This window comes from Coturnix japonica, chromosome 1, assembly GCF_001577835.2.
Source record: "Coturnix japonica isolate 7356 chromosome 1, Coturnix japonica 2.1, whole genome shotgun sequence".
NCBI classification, from domain to species: Eukaryota; Metazoa; Chordata; class Aves; order Galliformes; family Phasianidae; genus Coturnix; species Coturnix japonica.
The window spans coordinates 150,156,418-150,176,062 of NC_029516.1; the positions used below are offsets into that span (position 1 = coordinate 150,156,418).

Genomic DNA, 19,645 nt, shown 5'->3' on the forward strand with positions numbered 1-19,645 from the left:
AGCTGGGCTGTGGAGAAAAAACCAATTTCTCTGCAAAAGAAGAGAGGGGGAATAGAAATGCTTACCAGTTGTGTTCACTTCATGGTTAAGATAAGCGGATCAGTACCAGTGGATGTATAGTATATGTATAGTATATCCATTCATACATATGGTATAGTATATAGTATAAGGTACATGATGCATTCAGTCAAGAAACCGCAAAAGGATGTTTCCCAATTCAAATATGTGTAGATTCACAGTACTGTAGTAACCTGGAAGAAACTACTTGGATCACGTGTTCCTTTCTTCTGTTTCATTAATTTATCTAATGATTCAACTCTCTATCTACGTGGCATAGAAGGCATGTAGATGATGGAAAAGGAGAAGGAAGGAGTAGGAGAAAGACATGAAAGCAGTGGCAAGAAAATTCTTTTTCTTAATAAGAGATAGGTATGACTTTCCCTATCTTAATCACTTTGAATGCAAGCTGAAGCAGTTTTATCCCATCTAACGTGACTTCAGATAGAAATAGTCTCTGCAGCTCCCACTTAAGCCATGGGGAAACAGAAGTCATCATCTTCCTGCAATGCAGTTTACCTCTGGAATGTACCTGTTGCTCTGTGTCATCTCCAAGGAGTCTGGAAAAGCTGTGCTTCTGACACAAGTTTCTTGTAGTTTCGTATTCTGTATTTTCAAAATACCTCAGGAGGACTGTGCAGTCTCAGTTTCAAACTGTGAGAATTAGGATTTCTTGTTAATTCCCTGGTGGGCTTTTGCCTCAGGTATTTAAGCCCTCACAGCATCTTCGCGCTCAGATGCTCTAACTGAATCAAACCCTCTTCCTGGTGCCTTTCTTCTTTCACTGAATAGCCAATATACTAATAAATTCAAAAGTAAAGCTGTGATAATTTCCCAACTGTGTTCCCTTTAAAAACTTCCTTTAGGAGTTGCTGATGGCATTCATTTCCATTTAAGAACACTACCCATCGTCTCCCGCTGCTCAGCCAGTTTTCACTCTGTGTGCGGGTTTCTCTAACGCTGAGGGCTTCAACCTCTGGTGTGAAACTTCCTTTCTTTTCTGAAAATGAAGTATCTGTTCCCAGTGCTCAGTGTGACCCCATTGTTCACAGAGCAGCTAGACCTCCTAAAAAAGAGTCGTAAATGCCAACAGGTTGAATAGGCGCACACATGCTGCACAGAGGTTGGCTGTTAATTAATCTCTGCTGAGTGTTCACTGCTTCATTTTCTGTCATAGTGTCTAAGATTTTCTGGCTGTGTAATTTCTCCTCTGATTTCTAAATGTTGAGGTTATTTTCAGAAGTGAGGGGAAAACGTTACGGTTGCTGCAGCTCTTGTTGAAATGAAGTCTTGGGTGCCTACATGTCTGGAATCATAGAATGGCTTGGGTTGAAAAGGACCACAGTGTTCATCAAGTTTCAACCCTCCTGCTATGTGCAGGGTCGCCAACCACTAGACCAATAGACTCTAGCTAATAATATTTAAAACACACTTAACCAAGGGAATCAAAGTCTCTGCCAGGAAAGTAATAAATAAACGAGGGTATTTTTCTTATGCAGCAGTAAATGTAAATAGTAAATGGAATCCTTGCTGCAGAATATATTGCATCTCGCACAGGAAGTTGCTGCCATCTTTATTTTGGGTTCGTGCAATCACAAAGCAAGTCATTTCTAGATGCAAACTCCTGTTGTTTTAGAGAAGCCTGGCTTTATTTGGTTTTCTTCCTAATTAAAAGTAGCGATTTGCAGTATTAGGCAAATCCACTGTCACCTACCCACATGCCAATATTCAGCGCTCCCTAGAAATGCTGCTGTAATTTTACATTTGGACTTAACGGCTGAGAAGAAAATGTGCTTTTTATGTGAACTGGGTGGATGGTATGAAGGCACGAAGCAGGCTGTGTTAGGTGAGATAGGAGATAGATTTTCAAGAAGCATGTAGATGCGGCACTTAGCAACATGGCTCAGCGGTCATGGTGGCAATGGGCTGATAGTTGGTCTAAATGATCTGAAGGGTTTTTCCAGCCTTTATGATTCTATGATTGATTCTATGAACCACATCGTGCAAAACCTCACCCAGAGGCAGTGCCACAAAGGAGCAGCATGTTGCTCACTGTGTCGTGCTTCTCCCCATTCCCACTTTGGGACCTGGCTCCCACGCTGAAGGTTGGGTCTCAGCACAGTATCTGTGTCTTGCTGCACTTCATGTGACTGGGTGCGTTTTGTATTTAATTCTCACTAATCTATCCACACGGTCGAATTTAACCTTGAATCTGAGCGTATTTCTCCCACCCACGCTGCCATCTATTCAAGTATCTGTTGGTGGCACTACCAAAAGCTAATTCACATGCATGCACAATGATAGCAAACAGAGCAGTGGATGTGCAAGCACACACATCTACATGCACTCATGTAAAAAGAGCTTTTCCACCCCTTTTAAAAAAGTGTTGCACAACAGCAGCATCAGTGTACAGAAATACTCACTGGAACAGGTTGCGCAAGGAGGTTGTGGATGCCCCATCCCTGCAGGCATTCAAGGCCAGGCTGGATGTGGCTCTGGGCAGCCTGGTCTGGTGGTTGGTGACCCTGCACATAGCAGGGCCATTCTATGATTCTATGAAAAGTGTTTGCACTTTCATTGCTGTTTTATTGAGCAGATTTGTCTTTAGGGATGCAACTGTCAAACAGTGACATCAGGTTGCATTGGGAAGGTGTGTTAGGAGCCTCACACCGATCTCCTGCTGCCACCTGCTGGGCTTTGCATGCCCCAAGACTGAAGGAAGTCATCCCTGCAGTGAGCAGAAGCACAGCTGCCTCAGGCAAAGAACAGACCCTAAGGAACTCGTTTGTGCCTGCAGTCTGGTGTGAGCGTCTTTCTAACGTGGGCAAAGTGATCTTTAAAGTACTCTCATTGCTTTGGGATGTCTTTATAAGGATTGGTTTTGCTCCATGAGCCTTCAATGAAGTGTCATTGTTAGTGTGGGATCAGTAGTTTTCACTTCCTAGTTTTTTTTCATTTGGCAAGAAATGAATAGAGTGTAAGGAAGGCCCCTGGAGGTGTGTGGATGTGGCAATGAGGGATATGGTCAGTGGGCACAGGGGGGATGGGATGGGGGATGGACTGGACGATGATGATCAGGGGGCTGGAGCACCTCCCCTGTGAGGACAGGCTGAGGGAGTTGGGCTTGTTCAGCCTGGAGAAGAGAAGGTTGCGGGGTGACCTCATTGCAGCCTTTCAATACCTGAAGGGAACTTACTGCCAGGAGGGGAGTAAACTCTTCGAAAGGGCTGACAATAGCAGGACACGGGGAAATGGTTTTAAGTTGAGGGAGGGAAGATTTAGGTTGGATGTTAGGGGGAAGTTCTTCACTAGGAGAGTGGCTAGGCCCTGGAACAGGCTGCCCAGGGAGGTTGTGGATGCCCCGTCCTTGGAGGTGTTCAAGGCCAGGTTGGACGGGGCCCTGGGCAACCTGATCTAGTAAATGTGTATGTTTGGTGGCCCTGCCAGGCAGGGGGGTTGGAACTACATGATCCTTGAGGTCCCTTCCAACCCAGGTCATTCTGTGATTCTGTGGACCATCTTAGTGGTCTTTTCCAACTCCATCAAGTCTGTGATTCTATGAAGAAATCAGGCAATTCTTCCATAGTGTCATCAACAAATATTTGCCATTAACAATTTGGAGGATGTTGGTATTTTCACTGCAAATACAGACTATACGAGGGTTCCTGTGGCTCCTGGTCAGTATATGCACTCAGTGAGGATTGAAGTATTCAGACTAAAGCAGTTGTGATTTTAATGTGGAGATTCTTAAACCGTGGCCTGCAGTTGCCATGGCGATCCTCCAAAGTGTCAGCACTGATTAATATTTAAACAAGCAAACAGGCAAATGGCTCTTTAAAAAATGCAACAAATTACTGCTGTTTATTATAAGGAGTAAAGGAGGGCGATATTTGTGAGCTGTCTTATGTAAAAGTTTGTGTTACTGGTTATCATAGCTTTGCTTTTGGGTGTTTTTTTTTCCTAATTTCCCTGACTAGTCTTAATATTTGAATATATTAGGAAATTCTCTGGCACCTATTCAAAACAAGGCAGAAATAAAATGGTTAAAGCTTTGCAAAACAGCTGAAAACCAACAGCTTGAGGCTTTGGTCAGATCAGGATAAGACAACAGGTTTAAAGGTACCGAATATCCTAATGTAAGGAAGCTGATTCTCCTACTGTAATCCAGGAGCTTTTAGCTTGGCTTGTGAAACTCCAGCAGGAAGGTCTCTGTGATTAACTGCAACTTGCTAAAAGGCACAGTGTTCACATTAAAGCAAGCTGCATGAATTTCATGGCAAAGGTCACAGGGAGCATGGAGCTGAGAAGAGCCAAGGGCCTGAAATAGGCTTTTATAATGCCTTACTTTGTTGAGATGGTAGCATTGATGCAACTGCACAGGGAGCAAGAGCCAGAAGCGTGTCCGGGGGGCTGCAGTGACAGAGCTGTGTGACAGCCACCTCCGGGAGTGCTCCTCATGCAGAACTGCCATCTGCCCTATTAACGTCTGGCATGGCAGCAAGCTTCCAAAGCAGAAAGCAAAGCAGCACCCCCACGCCTTTGTCACTTAGCAGGAAATGTAGCCGTGCACAGATTTTGAGACCAACTGCGTGTCTGACGCTTCGGGTACGTTGGGTATATCTCAGTCATTTGATTTTCCAAGTATCCCATTTTTAGGGTCACTGGTTGGAAGAGAACTTGAAATAGCAGCAGGTCCTTCCCTTTGTGGGAAAGGGGAGCCTGGACCAGAACACTGAGCATCTGGTCATGTCCTAAAAACCTCCCATGGTGGGCACTCCATCATGTCCATGGAGAGGTTGTCCCAGTGCCTGGCTGTTCCCACTGTAACAGTGTCTCTTATATCAGGATGAAATCTCTCATTATGCAGCTTGCAGCCATTGCCCCTTGTATTCTCTTTCATTTCTGTTAGCAAAGTGAATGGGATTTGGCAGATGATGGGACATCATATATGAACTATGGCCTGTCTTTTTAATTTGTTATCTTGTTTCCTTTCAGATATACTTGAAAGAAATTCTAAGAGAAATAGGCATCTACAACGTGAAGGGGACCCACAAAAACACATGGGAGCTGAAGCCAGAATATAGACATTACCAAGTAGAAGACAAAAGCGATTAAGGAGACTGTTCATGAAGCAAAAGCGAACAACGGAGGAGAGTGATTGCAGTGAGGGAACTGCTGTGTGTTTGCAGACAGGACTGAGCACAGCGTAATTCTGTAAGGTTACACTGAAATGAAAACAACCAATACTTTGTGATTTTCCATAGCTCCGTTTGTTTTTCTAAGGAATCTTTCTTTTAAGTTTCTATAAATGTTTGTCTTTTGGCAAAAACAACAACAACAAAAATATTTATAGAATAAACTTGGATTAGAATTATCTTTATTAGAAATCTTTTAAAGTTCTGACTTGCTTTTTTCTTGATAGCTTTGTGGTTCTTCTAAGCCTCAGTGACTCGGAAGGATAACACGTCCCAGAGAAGCCTGTATCTTCCTTTCTTTGCATTCCAATAGAACCAGGTTCATGCTCTCACTTCTGCTGCCATCCTTCAGGGCTTTACCTGGAAGGCTGCAAAGCTACAAAGTGCTTCTGTAGTGACTGGCACACGGATGCTGTGCTTTTTTGGGGATCGGGCTTTAGGAAGAACAGATCATGGTGCTCATGAGGCTTCATGGGAACAAATCAGCACAGCTAGAAAACCTTAAAACAAGGGCTATTGGATAGACAGGTCTGTGAGCGAGATCACAGTCCCTTCTGGGTGATGACTGAGGGAAAAAGAGAACTGTCTGCTGGGTACATCAAGGAATAGATTTATCTTTTGCTTTTTTTTTTTACAGGACCACCTCATTATACTCTCAGAGCTTGTGTGTTAAAAAACAGAGCAAAGAAAAGAGTGAAAAAGAGGTTTTTAGAGTGTCTGTAAATGAAGTAGAAGGTGAGATTTTATAGCATGACTATCACATTCCTTCCAGTCCTTCAGACGTGTACATTGCTTTTGCACACAGTAGTAAAATAAATGACCTATTTTAAAAGCAAATATTCCATTATTGGTGCACTTTCAAGTAATAAAAGCTTAGGAGGAGGATCAAGTGCCTTAGGAGGTTTCTAAAACAAGTGACCCTCAATGCATGTCATGCATTTTAATTTTGCTCAGATTGTTTTTATCACTAGTGTGTGTAAACTCCCCTCGACAGATGTGCTTCCCGCTGGTGCTGTCTCTTGCAGCACAACCTGCCCAGTCCCAGCAGGGGGCCATCCAAGGCTTTTCCAAACACCAATCACATTCCATAGCTCTGCGCGTGCTCTTATAAATCCTGCCAGTGACTCGGGTCTCCCCACATTCTATGAGCAGGACTCAGCTTGCTAACTGCTGCGGGAGGTATTTGAAGATGCTGACAGGAGCTCAGGAAGCCAGAATTCTTTGCTTGCTGTGTTGTTTGCTTCCCAGGAATAGCCAGAGCCAGCACATGTTGCTGTCCTTCTTGTGTTTTTCAAGTCCTCTGCAGGCTGATGTTTGCAGGCATGTAGGATAGGAACACTGTGCTTGCTGCAGGCTGGGCTCCTTAGTTGCATTTGTGCCCCATTTGAACTGCTAAGATTGTGACAAACCTTCCTGTGGTCTTCTAAAACCATGCCAGGGAATGCCATTCAACTCTGGTTTACTGATAGAATTCAGCATCAGAAGTGAAAATGACTGCTCCATTTCAGAGGGAATGGATTATCTCTAGTAGGATCTCCAGCAGGATTAGCTTAGGAAGAGAGGATGTGGGGTGTCTGGTTATATTAGGGGATTTATGTAAGTTTACTGCTTCACAGCCTTCAGCTGAGAGGGACAGAATCAGTCAATGTGAAATGCCAGAAGACCTAAGCAAAAGTGTTTTCTTGATCTACAGAAGATCTTAGACAGGGTAAGTAGGCTTTACTTTACTTAGGAGTAACAGAAAATGCACAGAGCACACTGTTTGTTGTGGATTTTGTGATCTTTTTACCAAAAAGATTTTCATAGGTATAATTAAAAACATGGAGAGCGCTAGAAAGAAACTGGCAGTGGAGTTTTCAGCCACTGAGTGACATGATTAGGTAAGCCAGTGTGCCTTGTTTGACTTCGAATCATTAAGGATGGAGAAGACCATCGAGCTCATCCAGTCTTGCAGCACTGAAGAAGAATGGGGCAATGAAGAAATGCCATTTCAAAACTACAGCTAAGAAACTTTTTCCCCTGCTTTCTATATGATCTTGGAAGGCAAGAGCAGGAAAGAAACTGTAACCCCAGGAGCAGTCACAAAATGATGGTGACTGGAGAGCCTAGAGAAGTGCCAGTCGAGGGGATGGAAGATGCTCTTGTGTTATCCACAGGACCCATGCCATGCGTTCAAGGAATTACTGCATCTGAAACGAGCAGCAGGACAGACACACCACTACCAGAACTCTCCTTTCTGCGGTAGCTCAGGGTAATGGAGAACTGGCTTCTCTTTGGGTAAAGCTGCAATAAATATTCAACATTTGGGGCAACCTTCCTGGAACCAGCATGTAAGAACCAGCCCAAGTCCTCAGTTCTGCTCTGCTTGTTCTGCAGGGGGGACTAAGGTGGGTGCTGCTAGCAGGATTGCCATCTGCAGGAGAAGAGGCAGCTTGTAGGTGTTTGTGCCTTGTTCCCCAGCCCCCACATTTTGATTGATTTAAACCATGAACTCACAACAGCAATGAACGCTGGTTCCCTGATGGTCTACCCACGTGCTGCTGCCTCCACTTGCTGCTGAGCTCTGTGCTGGTGCAGATGTTTCTCAATATTAGTTGTTGAAATGAGCAGGTCCCACAGGCACCAGCAGACGTATTAATGTGCTAAATGGCATTAAATGAAATTGAAAGTCCATCTACGTTCTTAACATTACTTCTCCCTATTGACCAGCTCTTTGAGTCATCAGCAGTTTTGTACTTAGTGATCTGCAATACCAGATGTGAGCTGGGGGAACGTTGCTGCTATAGTGAATCCAGGTCTGGTGATGCTGGAAACCAACTCCTGCAGTGCTGGATGCCGTGCTGGGCACTGTGTGATCCCACAGGCCACATGCATAACAAACACGTGAGGCATCGTGATGCTGAGACGCCAGCAGCCACGCTGCAAAGCAGCTTTGGAGTGGGAAGGTGTTGGGAAAGCTTTAGCCCATGCTGTAATGCTGGAACTGACTCAGCAAGCAGTCTCTCCCCAGGAACTAATGTGGTGTTTGACAGGTTTAATACAAGAACTTGCCACCAATGATGGTTTTTGCACCAAAATAGCTTTGCTGGTGTGCATACTCAGTTGGTAGATGATGGAACACTGCAGAGACACTGCTGTCTGTGAGCTGGGAAGGACTGAAAGGGTGAGGGACAGGAGACTGTGACATGGGGAGGAAGAAGCCTGGTTGTTCCTGCAGGCTGGTCCTGCTGCCCTCCAAATATTTTGGAGCCCCCCCCCAACTGTGCCCTGACAAATTGGGGCTGTTTACATCAAGAACTTTCAGGCTTGGCAAGTTTTCTTTCTCTCCAACTGAGGTTTCCCCTTGAGCTGAACGAAGGCAGCGTTTAATGGCTGCTCTCCCGCTGCAGGCTCGCGGCAGTGCAAGCACTTCCTTGCCAGCTGGTGGAGGATGAAATCCCAGTTTGCAATTGTAAACGCATTGCAGGGACGCGGAGCTGGAGCTGAAGAGGTCAATGGGAGCGGAGGGAGAGGCCATCAGCAGCAGTGCCAGAAGCTGAGGTGTCTCAATGCAGATGGTACTGCTGTTCAATAAAAACATCCTCCCTATGCAGCTATTGCTGAAAGCACCGCAAGGACTGCACCACACCGACATGACTCAGCTCAGCAACATGCTCAGGGGAAGGGAAGCAGCTGCTGCAGCATCTGGGCTTTAACAGCCAGGTTTGAGTTGGGGTTTCCCAAGCACTTGGCTGCACCAGGTGTGGGACAGAGGGATGCTTTCCTCCTCCACTCCAAGCCACCACGTGGTTAAGCACAGAACTATCAAACTAAGGGAGAAGGATACTGGTGGGGGGCTTTTTTCCCTTCTTTTTATAACCTGTCAGCACTCTGCTGCCAGTTGGCTCTTGGTTGGTGCCCAAAATGTGGGGCTGTAACATGAGCTGGGGATGTGAAGTTTTCTCCTGAGCTGCTTCAAGCCAAGCTCCAGGATTAGGGAAGAGAAGCTGTGCAGATCTTCCTCACATGAGAGGCTTCAGCTGCAGAAAACACCTTCCCAAGGAATGAGCCCAGTAAGTGTGTTTTAAAACAAGCTGTTTTATGTTTTTATGCTGTCCTTCAGCTCGGTTTATCAGTGTAGTAACTCCAAAGCTGCAGCACTACACGAGTGCAAACCCTTGCCTTACTAAGTCACTTGAGCTTTTCAAAACAGCTGCTTGAAACAGAGAGGAGACAGCTGCATGGCAGGAAGGAGAGTGACAAGGAGGAAATGGGTTATGTGGAGTCAGCATCTGCTCCCACATACATTTAAGGGTCACAGCACCACCAAGCATTTACCTTAACACCCAGCAGCCTCAACACCACAGAAAAGGACTCTATGAACCAAAGGCAACAACACGTGTTTTAGAAATGCAGTGCAGCCAATACAAAACTACTTCTCCAACCTGCTGAAGAGTGACATCCAGCATCGCAACAGGCCCTAACTGAGACACAATACTGCAGCAGAAGGGAGACTTGTGGTCAAGAGGGTCTGCCATAAAGAGCATCTGGGTTGATGAAGCCTGGAATCAGATCAGTTCATGTCTCAAGTGCCTTCTCATTCCAGCCTTTAAGGAACATAATATTCACCAAGATACAATGGGAAAGGTAAGGATACATCCCCATCTGGCCTGGTCAACAAAATGCCCTAGCAAGGAGTGAGGACAAAGCTCACAATTGATTTCCTATTTGAATGAATAGCATTAACTGACATTGCTTTACTTGCACTGACACTTTAGCTAGGAAAAATAACCAGCTGGCCTGAGACCCTGCCTTGGGAAAAACTCATGTAAGTAAAGGTCCCACAGAATTGAAACAGGGTGTGTTTAAAACAAGTACCTCTGAGATAACAGCTCAGAGCACACTCCGCTCCCACCTCCACACACTATTTATCTCACCCCTCCTACCTGCTGACCCTTCTATCTGACTCCTGCAGAAACCTGGTGCAAAGCAGCCAAGGTGCCAAGGACTCCTGAAGGGGAGGTCTGGTGGCAGCAGCTCCACATGGCTCATATCCTCCCCTGTAGACACCCCCACTTCCTATGTCCTACAGTCTAAGGCAACAGCCCTGGGCAGAAACAATCTTGCTGTATTACAAACCTCTTCCTAGCTGAGGCTTTAAGGAGTTTGTGTTCCTTTATTCAATCCAGGCTGCCACAAGGACAGGCAGGTGGAAAGCGCAAGGAACCTGCTACTGTTGCATCTCAACAAGAACCAGAAGAGCAACGAGTATTAGCTCCAGGTCTGTCAAATAGATGCTGTCCCCGGTAAGGCAGATACTGGATAACCTATCGGCATCACCCCCTTCCCATCGCACTCACACTACCTGAGCTCAGAGTGCTGGGACTCCAATGCCACCCTACCCTCCTGCCTTACCCATGAAGTCATACTACAGCTGAGGACAAACTCAAATATCCTTCTCTGAAAAAGCAGCTCAGCTTGGAGTAGCATATATTCCATTCTGCTTTTTATTAATTCTGGTGTCTCTTCCAAAGATAAGAGTCTCCATACAGTCATAAAAGATTCAAAAGAAAGTCCACTTCACAATGATGGTGTTTCTTGGGCTTTGCATTATTCACCTCAGCCTGCTCTTGCACAGAGAGAAACTGCATTAAGTCTATCATGTGCTGGGACCAGGCTGCACTATGGATGGAACCAAGTCCTTGGACAATGATCTCGCTGCAACCTCTCCTGCAAGCGACCCTAAGAAACACACTAAACCAAGAGGCATCACCTTAGGATGGGTTTCAATGAGTTTTTATTTTAGACAACCTACATGACAGATGGGTGGGTTTCTTTTTCTTTCCTCTTTTGAAACAATGCCTCCACTCCGAATCAGGGTCAAAATAAAGTGAATAGAGCTCAAGATGATATCAGTCCAGTTGTTAAAGACATTGCCGATTCCTGGTGTTGTACTGATGAAGAAGAAACAGCAGCCAGCTATGAAGACAGGTGATCCGAAACCATATTGTTTGATTTGTTACTGTAACAAGAGTAGCAAGGGTTAGTTCAAGGTCACCACGTTTCTTTAATATACTGTAGTTCAATGTCACTACGTTTCTTTAATATACTTTGTATTCCCTAATTCAATCTGAGCTGCCACAAGCAGGCAGGCAGAAAGCGCAAGGAAGTTGTTTTTGCATCTCAGTGCAAACCAGAGAGCAACGGGAGAATTTGCTCGTGGTCTATCAGAGGATGCTGAGCATTTTTATACAGAGCAACTGGCATCAGCTGTCAATTAAGCCAGACTGATGCTCACTTGCATCCTTCCTGCTTGACACACCAAGTTTCAGATTTCCTCTCATGTAAGTGCACGACCTAAGCAAACACTCAGGTTTATGATGCATGTCTCTTACAAGAGCTGTACCAAGACACCGTAACATCTTCCCCACCACCTTTGGGATGCCCCACTACTGTTCTTCTACCTCATCTTCCCTGTTCATTGCAGGGGAGCTGGATTATAGCTAGCCCTCAGAGGCCCCTTTCCAGCTCTTGAGGATTCTATGATCTTGAAGTTGATTATATGACAGTAAATCATAAAAGTCTGCCCACATAGGAAAGTATAGGCTTCTGCCCAGAGGTTCTTCCAGCTCACTGCAGCTCCAGGCTGAGGGACAGACATCAGTGAAGTTTCACCAGCTGTACTGGACATTGGCTCATTTTTACGTGACTTGAATACCAGAAAGCCTGCAAGAGGCTTCGCTGATAGATTCAGCTGGCTATAAACAGGGCTCTTAAAGTCAAGAATGGCAGGGGAAAACAACTGGTGATCCCACACTGCTGGTCCCCAATGAATCATATGGGTCCCAGAATAAACCAAACTATGCAAGCGCTGGGATTTAAGTAGAGTCTCATCACCACCACATTCAAACTCAGAATAACTAAAGCAGATCACAGAAACTGCTTGGGCTCAGACAGCTGGAACTTCCAGACAGAAAAAGGTTAAGTACATAAGGAAGGTGCTGCCATGTTCCCATATTTAGGGCAGTATTTAGTTACACAAGAACTGCCTATTTAAATAAAGGCAGATTAAGTGAAAGAGAGAAATACAGTGAAGTACAGCACTCCAGAGTTAGTTATCCCATACAAGTGGGTCCTGAACTAGATGGAATACATTTCATAGTCTAAACCATTACCATTTAACACACACTTCACTGAGGCAATTCCTTCTGCATTACTCATCCATTACATCACTATGAATCACTGCAGTGAAGCCACATCCCCTTTTAGTATGACTCAATAGCCCAACGGAAGCCCCAGCCACTTTACATAACACAAAGCAGCAATCAGACTGTGCAAACACAGTTTTTAGACTGGCATTCAACTTATTAACAGAGGTAGATTAATGCAGGGAAAGAGCTACTGATGTTTTTAAGTACATTCACCCCAGTTCAATGTTGGTACTTACACATTTCTCAATCTCTAAGCCATCCTTAAAGAAGATCATATAGGGGGTCACACCATCCTCACGGAAATCCAGGAGAGCCACCATCCCATCTGGATTCATGTTCTCTCCTACAAAGAACTTCAAGGAAATGCGTTACTGAGACACTCAGTGAGCTACTACCACCAAGCAGCACATATTATACGTGAAATCTATACAGGTTCCCTCAACAGCTGAAGGAATCTTAGTACGCAGCATTACCACACTACTGTCAGCAGTCAAATAAGACACAGTAGGGGGCAAAACAATTCACCTTTAACATCTGTAACCACAGCTCCTTTCAGCTACATTTGCAGTTATCACGGTACCTCAAGCTTGTAATGAGCTCCCCAGACACCTGCAAGTCTTTCTAGTATTTCTTCTCCCTGACTATCAAGGCTCCAAATAAACTCAATGAGGGTCATTTTTACAGTAGGAGCTCTCTAACCACAAGCAGAAACAATCTCAGCCCGTATTACCGAAACAACGCTATAAAGAAACACAACCAACCTGGTAGTTTTTAAAGTTGGCAAGGATGTGTTTGATTTGTTCTGCAGCCCCTGTCATAAAAGGCTTTACTCTCTCCGGCTTGTGTTCCTCAAGTCTGGCTTTGATTCTAGGAATAAAAAGCAAGTTTTGAGAACACGTTCCACACTACACACAGTGCAGCAGCATCATAGTAGGGAGCTACCAGCAGCCACAGCTGGATTGTGTTGCATTCCCCATCCCCAACCCCTCCACGAATGCTGGTGAATTAACAGAATGGGGCCTACCCCTCAGTTTCATTTTACTTCTAGGTTTGTGCTAGGCAAAAATTAGCAAGCCATTTATACAGCAACAAGAGTACCCTCCATCAGCATCACAAGAACCGTTCTCACCTTTAACACTAGCCCACTTTGAGCAAAGGAATCCATCCTTTGGAAGCAAATCTGCTCTCAGAATCATAGAACACGTTGGGTCAGAAGGGACCACAAAGCCCACCCAGTTCCAAACCCTGCAGTGGGCAGGGCTCATGGATCAGGCCACCCAGGGCCCCGTCCAACCTGACCTTGAGCACCTCAGCCAAGATAAGCACAGATATCCCCACAGCAATGCTTTAAAGCTTCAGGCTGGACATTAGGAAGCATTACTTTTCGGAAAGAGTAGTCAGGCATTGGAATGCACTGCCCAGGGAGGTGGTGGAGTCACCAACCATGGGAGTGTTCAAGGAATGTTTGGATGTTGTGCTGAGGAATATGATTTAGCCAGGAAGTATTGGTAATGGTTGGACTAGATGATCTTCTAGGTCTTTTCCAACCTTGATAATTCTGTGATTCTGTAGATCTGCCAAAGATTCAGACATCACTGAGTTTCACAGCTAGTCTGGCAACTCTAAGTGCTGGCAACACTAGGAACAAAAGCAACCTTATATGGGAGCAGCCCACCAGTACTTACGCTTTCATGTAGTCCTTGATGTACTTCTTGTATGACTCCTTTGTGAAGCTGGTTTCCTGGAGGTGGTGGTTTATCACTATATCCACACCAGTTATCACCGTGGCTTCTGTCCCATCTCCCTCAGGACCTTCAGCAGAGGCATTGCCACCAATTAGAGAGTCATCAATTTGACCCTCTGTCCTGGTGACCATCTAGATTTAGAGACATCAAAAAACTTCAAGGCTGTGCGCACACCTCGCTTCTCTTACACACCTACGTGTCGGCAGGGCACTACCTCAGAGCCACGCTCCCCGAGCTCGGCTCTACCCCACCCTCTCCCCTTCTCCCACCCTGCCCCGCCGCCTCGACTCGTGCGGCTCACACTCACCTTCCCCTCCACTTCCAGGCACAGGCCGTTCGCCACCTCGCGGATCTTGTAGATGTCCGAGAACATCTCGTCCTCTGCAGGGACACGCACACACAGGCGCCCAACGCCTCGTCAGCCTCCGCCATCCCGAGCCCGGCCCCCCCGCAGCTCCGCCGCATTCCCTCCCCCTCCATCCACCCCTCCTCCCCGCATGGCACATGCGCAGCCCCGCCGGGCTCCGTGCCCGGCCCAGGCCTCAGCCCTCAGCCCTCCGCCCGCCTCCCTCCGTCCCATATCGCAGCCCCCCAACCCCCCTCGGCCGCTCTTACGGCTGATGCAGTCCCGGTAGATGATCATGGTGACGGTGCGGGGCGGCGGGGGGAGCGGCGGCTCGGCTCACTGCTCTGCGACCCGAGAGCGGGCGGGAGCGAGGCGGAAAGGGCCGAGTCAGCGCCGGGCGGAGCTCATATAGCGGGCGGGACCACCGCGTCACCGAGCGCACATGCGCCCTTCCAGCACTACGCCTCTGCCGCCTTCACAGCGACACCGAGCGGCCGGTGGGCGCCCTCAGAGCATGGAGTCGGTGTGTGAGGGGCGGAGCTGTGCCCTTGTTTGTACCACACCGCTGTAAGGGGTGCATTGAGCTCCATCAGGAGAGGGGTGGTCAGCAGGGATAGGGAGGTGATTGTCCCTCTCTACTCGGCTCTTGTGAGGCCCCATCTGTTGTACTGTGTCCAGGTGTGGAGCCCTCAGTACAAAAAAGACATGGAGATTTTGGAAAGGGTCCAGAGGAGGGACAGGAAGATGATCAGGGGGCTGGAGCACCTCCCCTATGAGGACAGGCTGAGGGAGTTGGGTTTGTTCAGCCTAGAGAAGAGAAGGTTGCGGGGTGACCTCATTGCAGCCTTTCAGTACCTGAAGGGAACCTACACCCAGGAGGGGAGTAAGCTCTTTGAAAGGGCTGACAATAGCAGGACACGGGGAAATGGTTTTAAGTTAAAAGAGGGAAGATTTAGGTTGGATGTTAGGGGGAAGTTCTTCACTAGGAGAGTGGTTAGGCCCTGGAACAGGCTGCCCAGGGAGGTTGTGGATGCCCCGTCCTTGGAGGTGTTCAAGACCAGGTTGGATGGGGCCCTGGGCAACCTGATCTAGTAAATGTGTATGTTTGGTGGCCCTGCTAGGCAGGGGGGTTGGAACTACATGATCCTTGAGGTCCCTTCCAACCCGGGTCATTCTGTGATTCTGTGATTCTGAGCTGACCCCTAAGCTAAAGAAGCAGAATCATTCATCTGACTTGTTTAAATGCACCTGTTTACCATGCACCATGCTGGAGTGCGTGAGTGGTGATGTTATCTGTGCAGTGCTGCTTATATCTCTCTGGAGCGCTGACTCCAGCTTTGGCAGTGCGCTTTAAATAGGTGTGGACTAGTTGGCAAGAGCTCCACAGAGCAGGATAATGATGAGAGCTCTGAAAAGCGCAGCCTCCAGGTAGTTCTTCTTATAAAACAAGGCGTCAGTACAGAATCACAGAATCACAGAATGACCTGGGTTGGAAGGGACCTCAAGGATCATGTAGTTCCAACCCCCCTGCCTGGCAGGGCCACCAAACATGCACATTTACTAGATCAGGTTGCCCAGGGCCCCGTCCAACCTGGCCTTGAACACCTCCAAGGACGGGGCATCCACAACCTCCCTGGGCAGCCTGTTCCAGGACCTAACCACTCTCCTAGTGAAGAACTTCCCCCTAACATCCAACCTAAATCTTCCCTCTTTTAACTTAAAACCATTTCCCCATGTCCTGCTATTGTCAGCCCTTTCGAAGAGTTTACTCCCCTCCTGGGAGTACAGCTGCTGTAGTGCCCAAAGCTTTAATCCTGGTACAGTTCTGTACTTTGGTCCTATCTAAATACAATGTCTGTACAGTCCTTTGGCTCAGATTAGAGATATGTGGCAGATAGGGCTCCTTCCATGCCAAACTGAAGGAAGAGGGGAGCAGTGGTTTAATTGAGCAAAATCTCTTTGGTTGCTCTTAGAGCAGAGCAGTAGTTACAAACTCATCCACAAAACCAGAATCAGTGCATGCCTGGCTGGTTCAATTGCATGAGGAAAACAAAAGTGAGAGTGTGATTAATCCTATTTAACCTCACAGCTCCATCTCTTACACCTTAGCTATTCTTCCTGCGGCTTCACCCCAGGTCATGACTTCCACCTTGAACAGCTTTTGGTCTCCAGGCCAAACTATCACTCTGCCTAATTTTCTCCCCAAAGACATCGAGCTGAATTGTGTCCTTGGTTAGTGAGCCCCGTTGGCAATACTCAGACTGCCCACACCAGATCTCTGCCTTTGCCTCCCACACTTAGAGACTATTTCTTCAGCTCCTTTAGTGTTATACGGAAAAAGCCCACTAGATGGCGGGGCAGGAGCTGGTGTATGGCAGGCAGGCAGGCAGCACTACTCGCACCCATAGGAGGCCACATCTTTTGCCAGGTGGCATCATTCCTGAATTACATGGAATGCCTCAGGACCTGTATAAGGAAGATTAGATCCTGTAACTGGTACGGCCTGTCTGGGCTCCTGGCCTTATGGATGCTGCACACAAATAGATAACCGGCATCCCCGTGTGATGTGTTTGGGTGTACTGAGTTGTAAGGAGGTATCAACCAGCTTCCAAGATCTGGGATTGTTCTGGGTTATATGGTTTTAGAAAGGTACAGAGACATTATGAAATGGGGAACGTTAATGGCAGCTCTTTGCAAATTGTCTCCCACCAATGTGCTGTAATAAGGGCCCTTCTGTTTACCTCTGAAATGGCTGATAATCTCAGGCACCTTGAGATTAGGGTAGGAAAGGGCCTTGAATGAGGACCAATCTCCAGTCTTCTTGCTTGGGGGGGGATTAGTGAGACCTGCGTCATTCTGGGCAGATGTTTGTCTGCCTTGTTTTTGAGATCTCTGGAGAGATGTTTATCTACCTTGGTTTTGAAATCTCCTGATGATGGCCATTTCCAGTCTCCTCTAAAGCACAAACATTGACCAGGAATAGGGTGAAGGGGTCTGAGTCCTCTCAATCTCTTGTGAGTGCTGTAGGTACAGACTGGATCACAGCCTACACAGAAGTGAGTTTAGGTTTCTGTCCGATGCTCAGATCCCAACCAGCTTCATTCTATCCAGACACCTGGCTCTGTGGTGTCAGTATCCACCCAAAAAACTGCTGTATTAGCACTGGCACACGGGATGAACTGGCATGGCTCTACCACTAGGCTGCTGGGCACATGGAAGTCTATCCAGAACATCATGCTAAAAGTAGCAGCAATACCAAGAAGAAAGGCAAGGAGTCAAGTAATAAACTAGAACAGGACACGCTAGCATTAAGAAGGAGCCCTTTAAAATTAGAATTAGCATTGAGGAAGTTTAAAAAGGCCTACTATTCCCTGCTTCTGAACACAAGGACTATGAGATTTGTATTGGAACACACAAACCAAGGTTCCTTTAACACCGTACATGTAGCTGTATTGTGGAACTGATTGCTCCAGGCTGCTGTGGATGCCAAAAGTCCAGATTACTGCAAAAGCAATTAGAGTCATGGAAAATATGCAGAACGGGCTATTAAGCATTCCTGGCTTGGGAAGAAGCCCTTCAACTAAGGGCTGCTAAAGGCTGGGGGGAGTATCATGCTGAAAGGTTCCTGTATAGCTGCTGTACCCTTTTTCTTTGCCTATGTGTGTCTGCAGCAGGACTCTGTCTGAGGCAAGGGGCTGCATCAGGCTAATGTCTGTTCTGAGCCTGTGAAATGCCACTGCTACAAATAAGCACGATTGATAACTCCTATTAACTTAGGAATAGCACTCAGGCTTACAGAAGACATTCCAGGGAAGGCTGGGAAGCTGTCTGTGGCCATCTCTGAGGCCATGGATAACCCCTGGTTAGCTGCTGGGCTGTGCAGAGTGAGGCCTTGTGCCCGCTCTGCCTCACCAACTCCCAGCTATGCTAATCATATCAGCAGCAGCCCCGAGGGATTCTTGTTGGCTAATTTTGCTGTCTCATAGATCTGACCTCGTTCTGACATTTAAAGGAGCAAGCAAAGCCCTCACATCAGCTGCCATCAGCTTCCTGGCTGCTTCATTATTGCGGCCAAGCATCCAGCCAAGGCCGTATCAGATATCCCCGGGTAAGCGAAGGACTGCGTAGGTACTGCAAGGTCAGGTAGGGAAGGCAAAGATAAGAGAGGCTCAGGAGCGTGGAAATGAGGGCTGTTTTCCTTCCTGCTAATCTGCGTTATTATCTGCTCCCTTGAATTCCCCTGCTGCTGGTCAGTGCTAGTTAAAGACTTGGTGTTTATCCAAAGCATGCACTCACGTGCTTCGTGTATGAAATGCTGACAGAAAAAGAAAGCAAATCTTCCACTTGTTCACTGGGCGGTTCTGTTGCTGCCAAACACAAAATGCACCATTTCATTTCCTTCATGCAGCCTTTATTTGTTTAGAAACGACTTTCTATCTGTCCCCATGCAAAGTCTGGATCTTTTGATTGTTACAGCCCACTGAAAATGAATCATAGAATCACAGAATGGCCTGGGTTGAAAAGGACCACAATGATCATCCAGTTTCAACCCCCCTGCTATGTGTAGGGTCACCAACCACCAGACCAGGCTGCCCAGAGCCACATCCAGCCTGGTCTTGAATGCCTCCAGGGATGGGGCATCCACAGCCTCCTTGGGCAACCTGTTCCAGTGCGTCACCACCCTCTGAGTGAAAAACTTCCTCCTAATCTCCAACCTAAACCTCCCCTGTCTCAGTTTAAATCATTCCCCCCTGTCCTGTCACAACTATAATAGCTGGTAGCTATGCAGACCACGCGTGCTTATTCATTCATAACCTCCCTTTTGCTTTAATACAGTTGTAACAGGGTATTACATTTTTCCACAGGCAGGGTAACAAAAATGGAAGAAAGATTACAGTTATTCCAGGTTAACAAGAACGTGAGCTGCTACCATGACAGAACGCTTCAATGGTGCTGATGCAGGAGTTCAGTCTTCAGAGCCCTGCCGTGTTCTCACAGTGTGGCATTTGGCCTTGCATACCCGAGACTCAAAAGGTTAATCCCCAAAGAGAGGCACAAAAAAGGGCTGGGTTTTGGAGTGACAGATGAGAAGTTCCATGTCTCGGCTCCACT

The 19,645-nt window shown here is 46.9% G+C and overlaps 2 protein-coding genes and 2 non-coding genes across 4 annotated transcripts in view; 1 reads left to right on the plus strand and 3 right to left on the minus strand.

Moving 5' to 3' along the window:
• Positions 1 to 6,089, plus strand: part of GTF2F2 (general transcription factor IIF subunit 2) — a 75,989-nt gene extending 69,900 nt beyond the window's left edge. The window contains 1 exon segment of the mRNA XM_032442089.1: positions 5,053 to 6,089. Coding sequence (XP_032297980.1) covers positions 5,053 to 5,172 — 120 coding nt within the window. The 3' untranslated portion in view covers positions 5,173 to 6,089.
• Positions 6,090 to 10,395: 4,306 nt separating this feature from the next.
• On the minus strand, positions 10,396 to 10,531 carry LOC116652813. Its single transcript, XR_004306032.1, has one exon. It is a non-coding gene; the product is annotated as a small nucleolar RNA SNORA31 (small nucleolar RNA).
• Positions 10,532 to 11,011: 480 nt separating this feature from the next.
• Positions 11,012 to 14,979, minus strand: TPT1 (tumor protein, translationally-controlled 1). The gene is made up of 6 exons (XM_015851754.1): positions 14,803 to 14,979; positions 14,495 to 14,568; positions 14,128 to 14,318; positions 13,204 to 13,309; positions 12,679 to 12,795; positions 11,012 to 11,253 (listed from the first exon to the last, which is right to left on the minus strand). Exons 1-6 carry the CDS (start codon positions 14,828 to 14,830, stop codon positions 11,251 to 11,253), a joined length of 519 nt encoding a protein of 172 aa, XP_015707240.1. The 5' UTR covers positions 14,831 to 14,979; the 3' UTR covers positions 11,012 to 11,250.
• LOC116652812 lies at positions 11,341 to 11,471 on the minus strand. Its single transcript, XR_004306031.1, has one exon. It is a non-coding gene; the product is annotated as a small nucleolar RNA SNORA31 (small nucleolar RNA).
• Positions 14,980 to 19,645: the final 4,666 nt, after the last annotated feature.

Bases quoted from the DNA above. Each gene is read 5' to 3' on its own strand.
- TPT1 (XM_015851754.1), bottom strand. From the start codon at position 14,830: ATGATCATCTACCGGGACTGCATCAGCC. The intron at 13,310-14,127 runs GTAAGTACTGGT...TTTTATTCCTAG, and splicing joins ATCAAGGACTACATGAAAGC to AATCAAAGCCAGACTTGAGG. The intron at 12,796-13,203 runs GTTGGTTGTGTT...ATTTCCTTGAAG, and splicing joins CCAACTTTAAAAACTACCAG to TTCTTTGTAGGAGAGAACAT.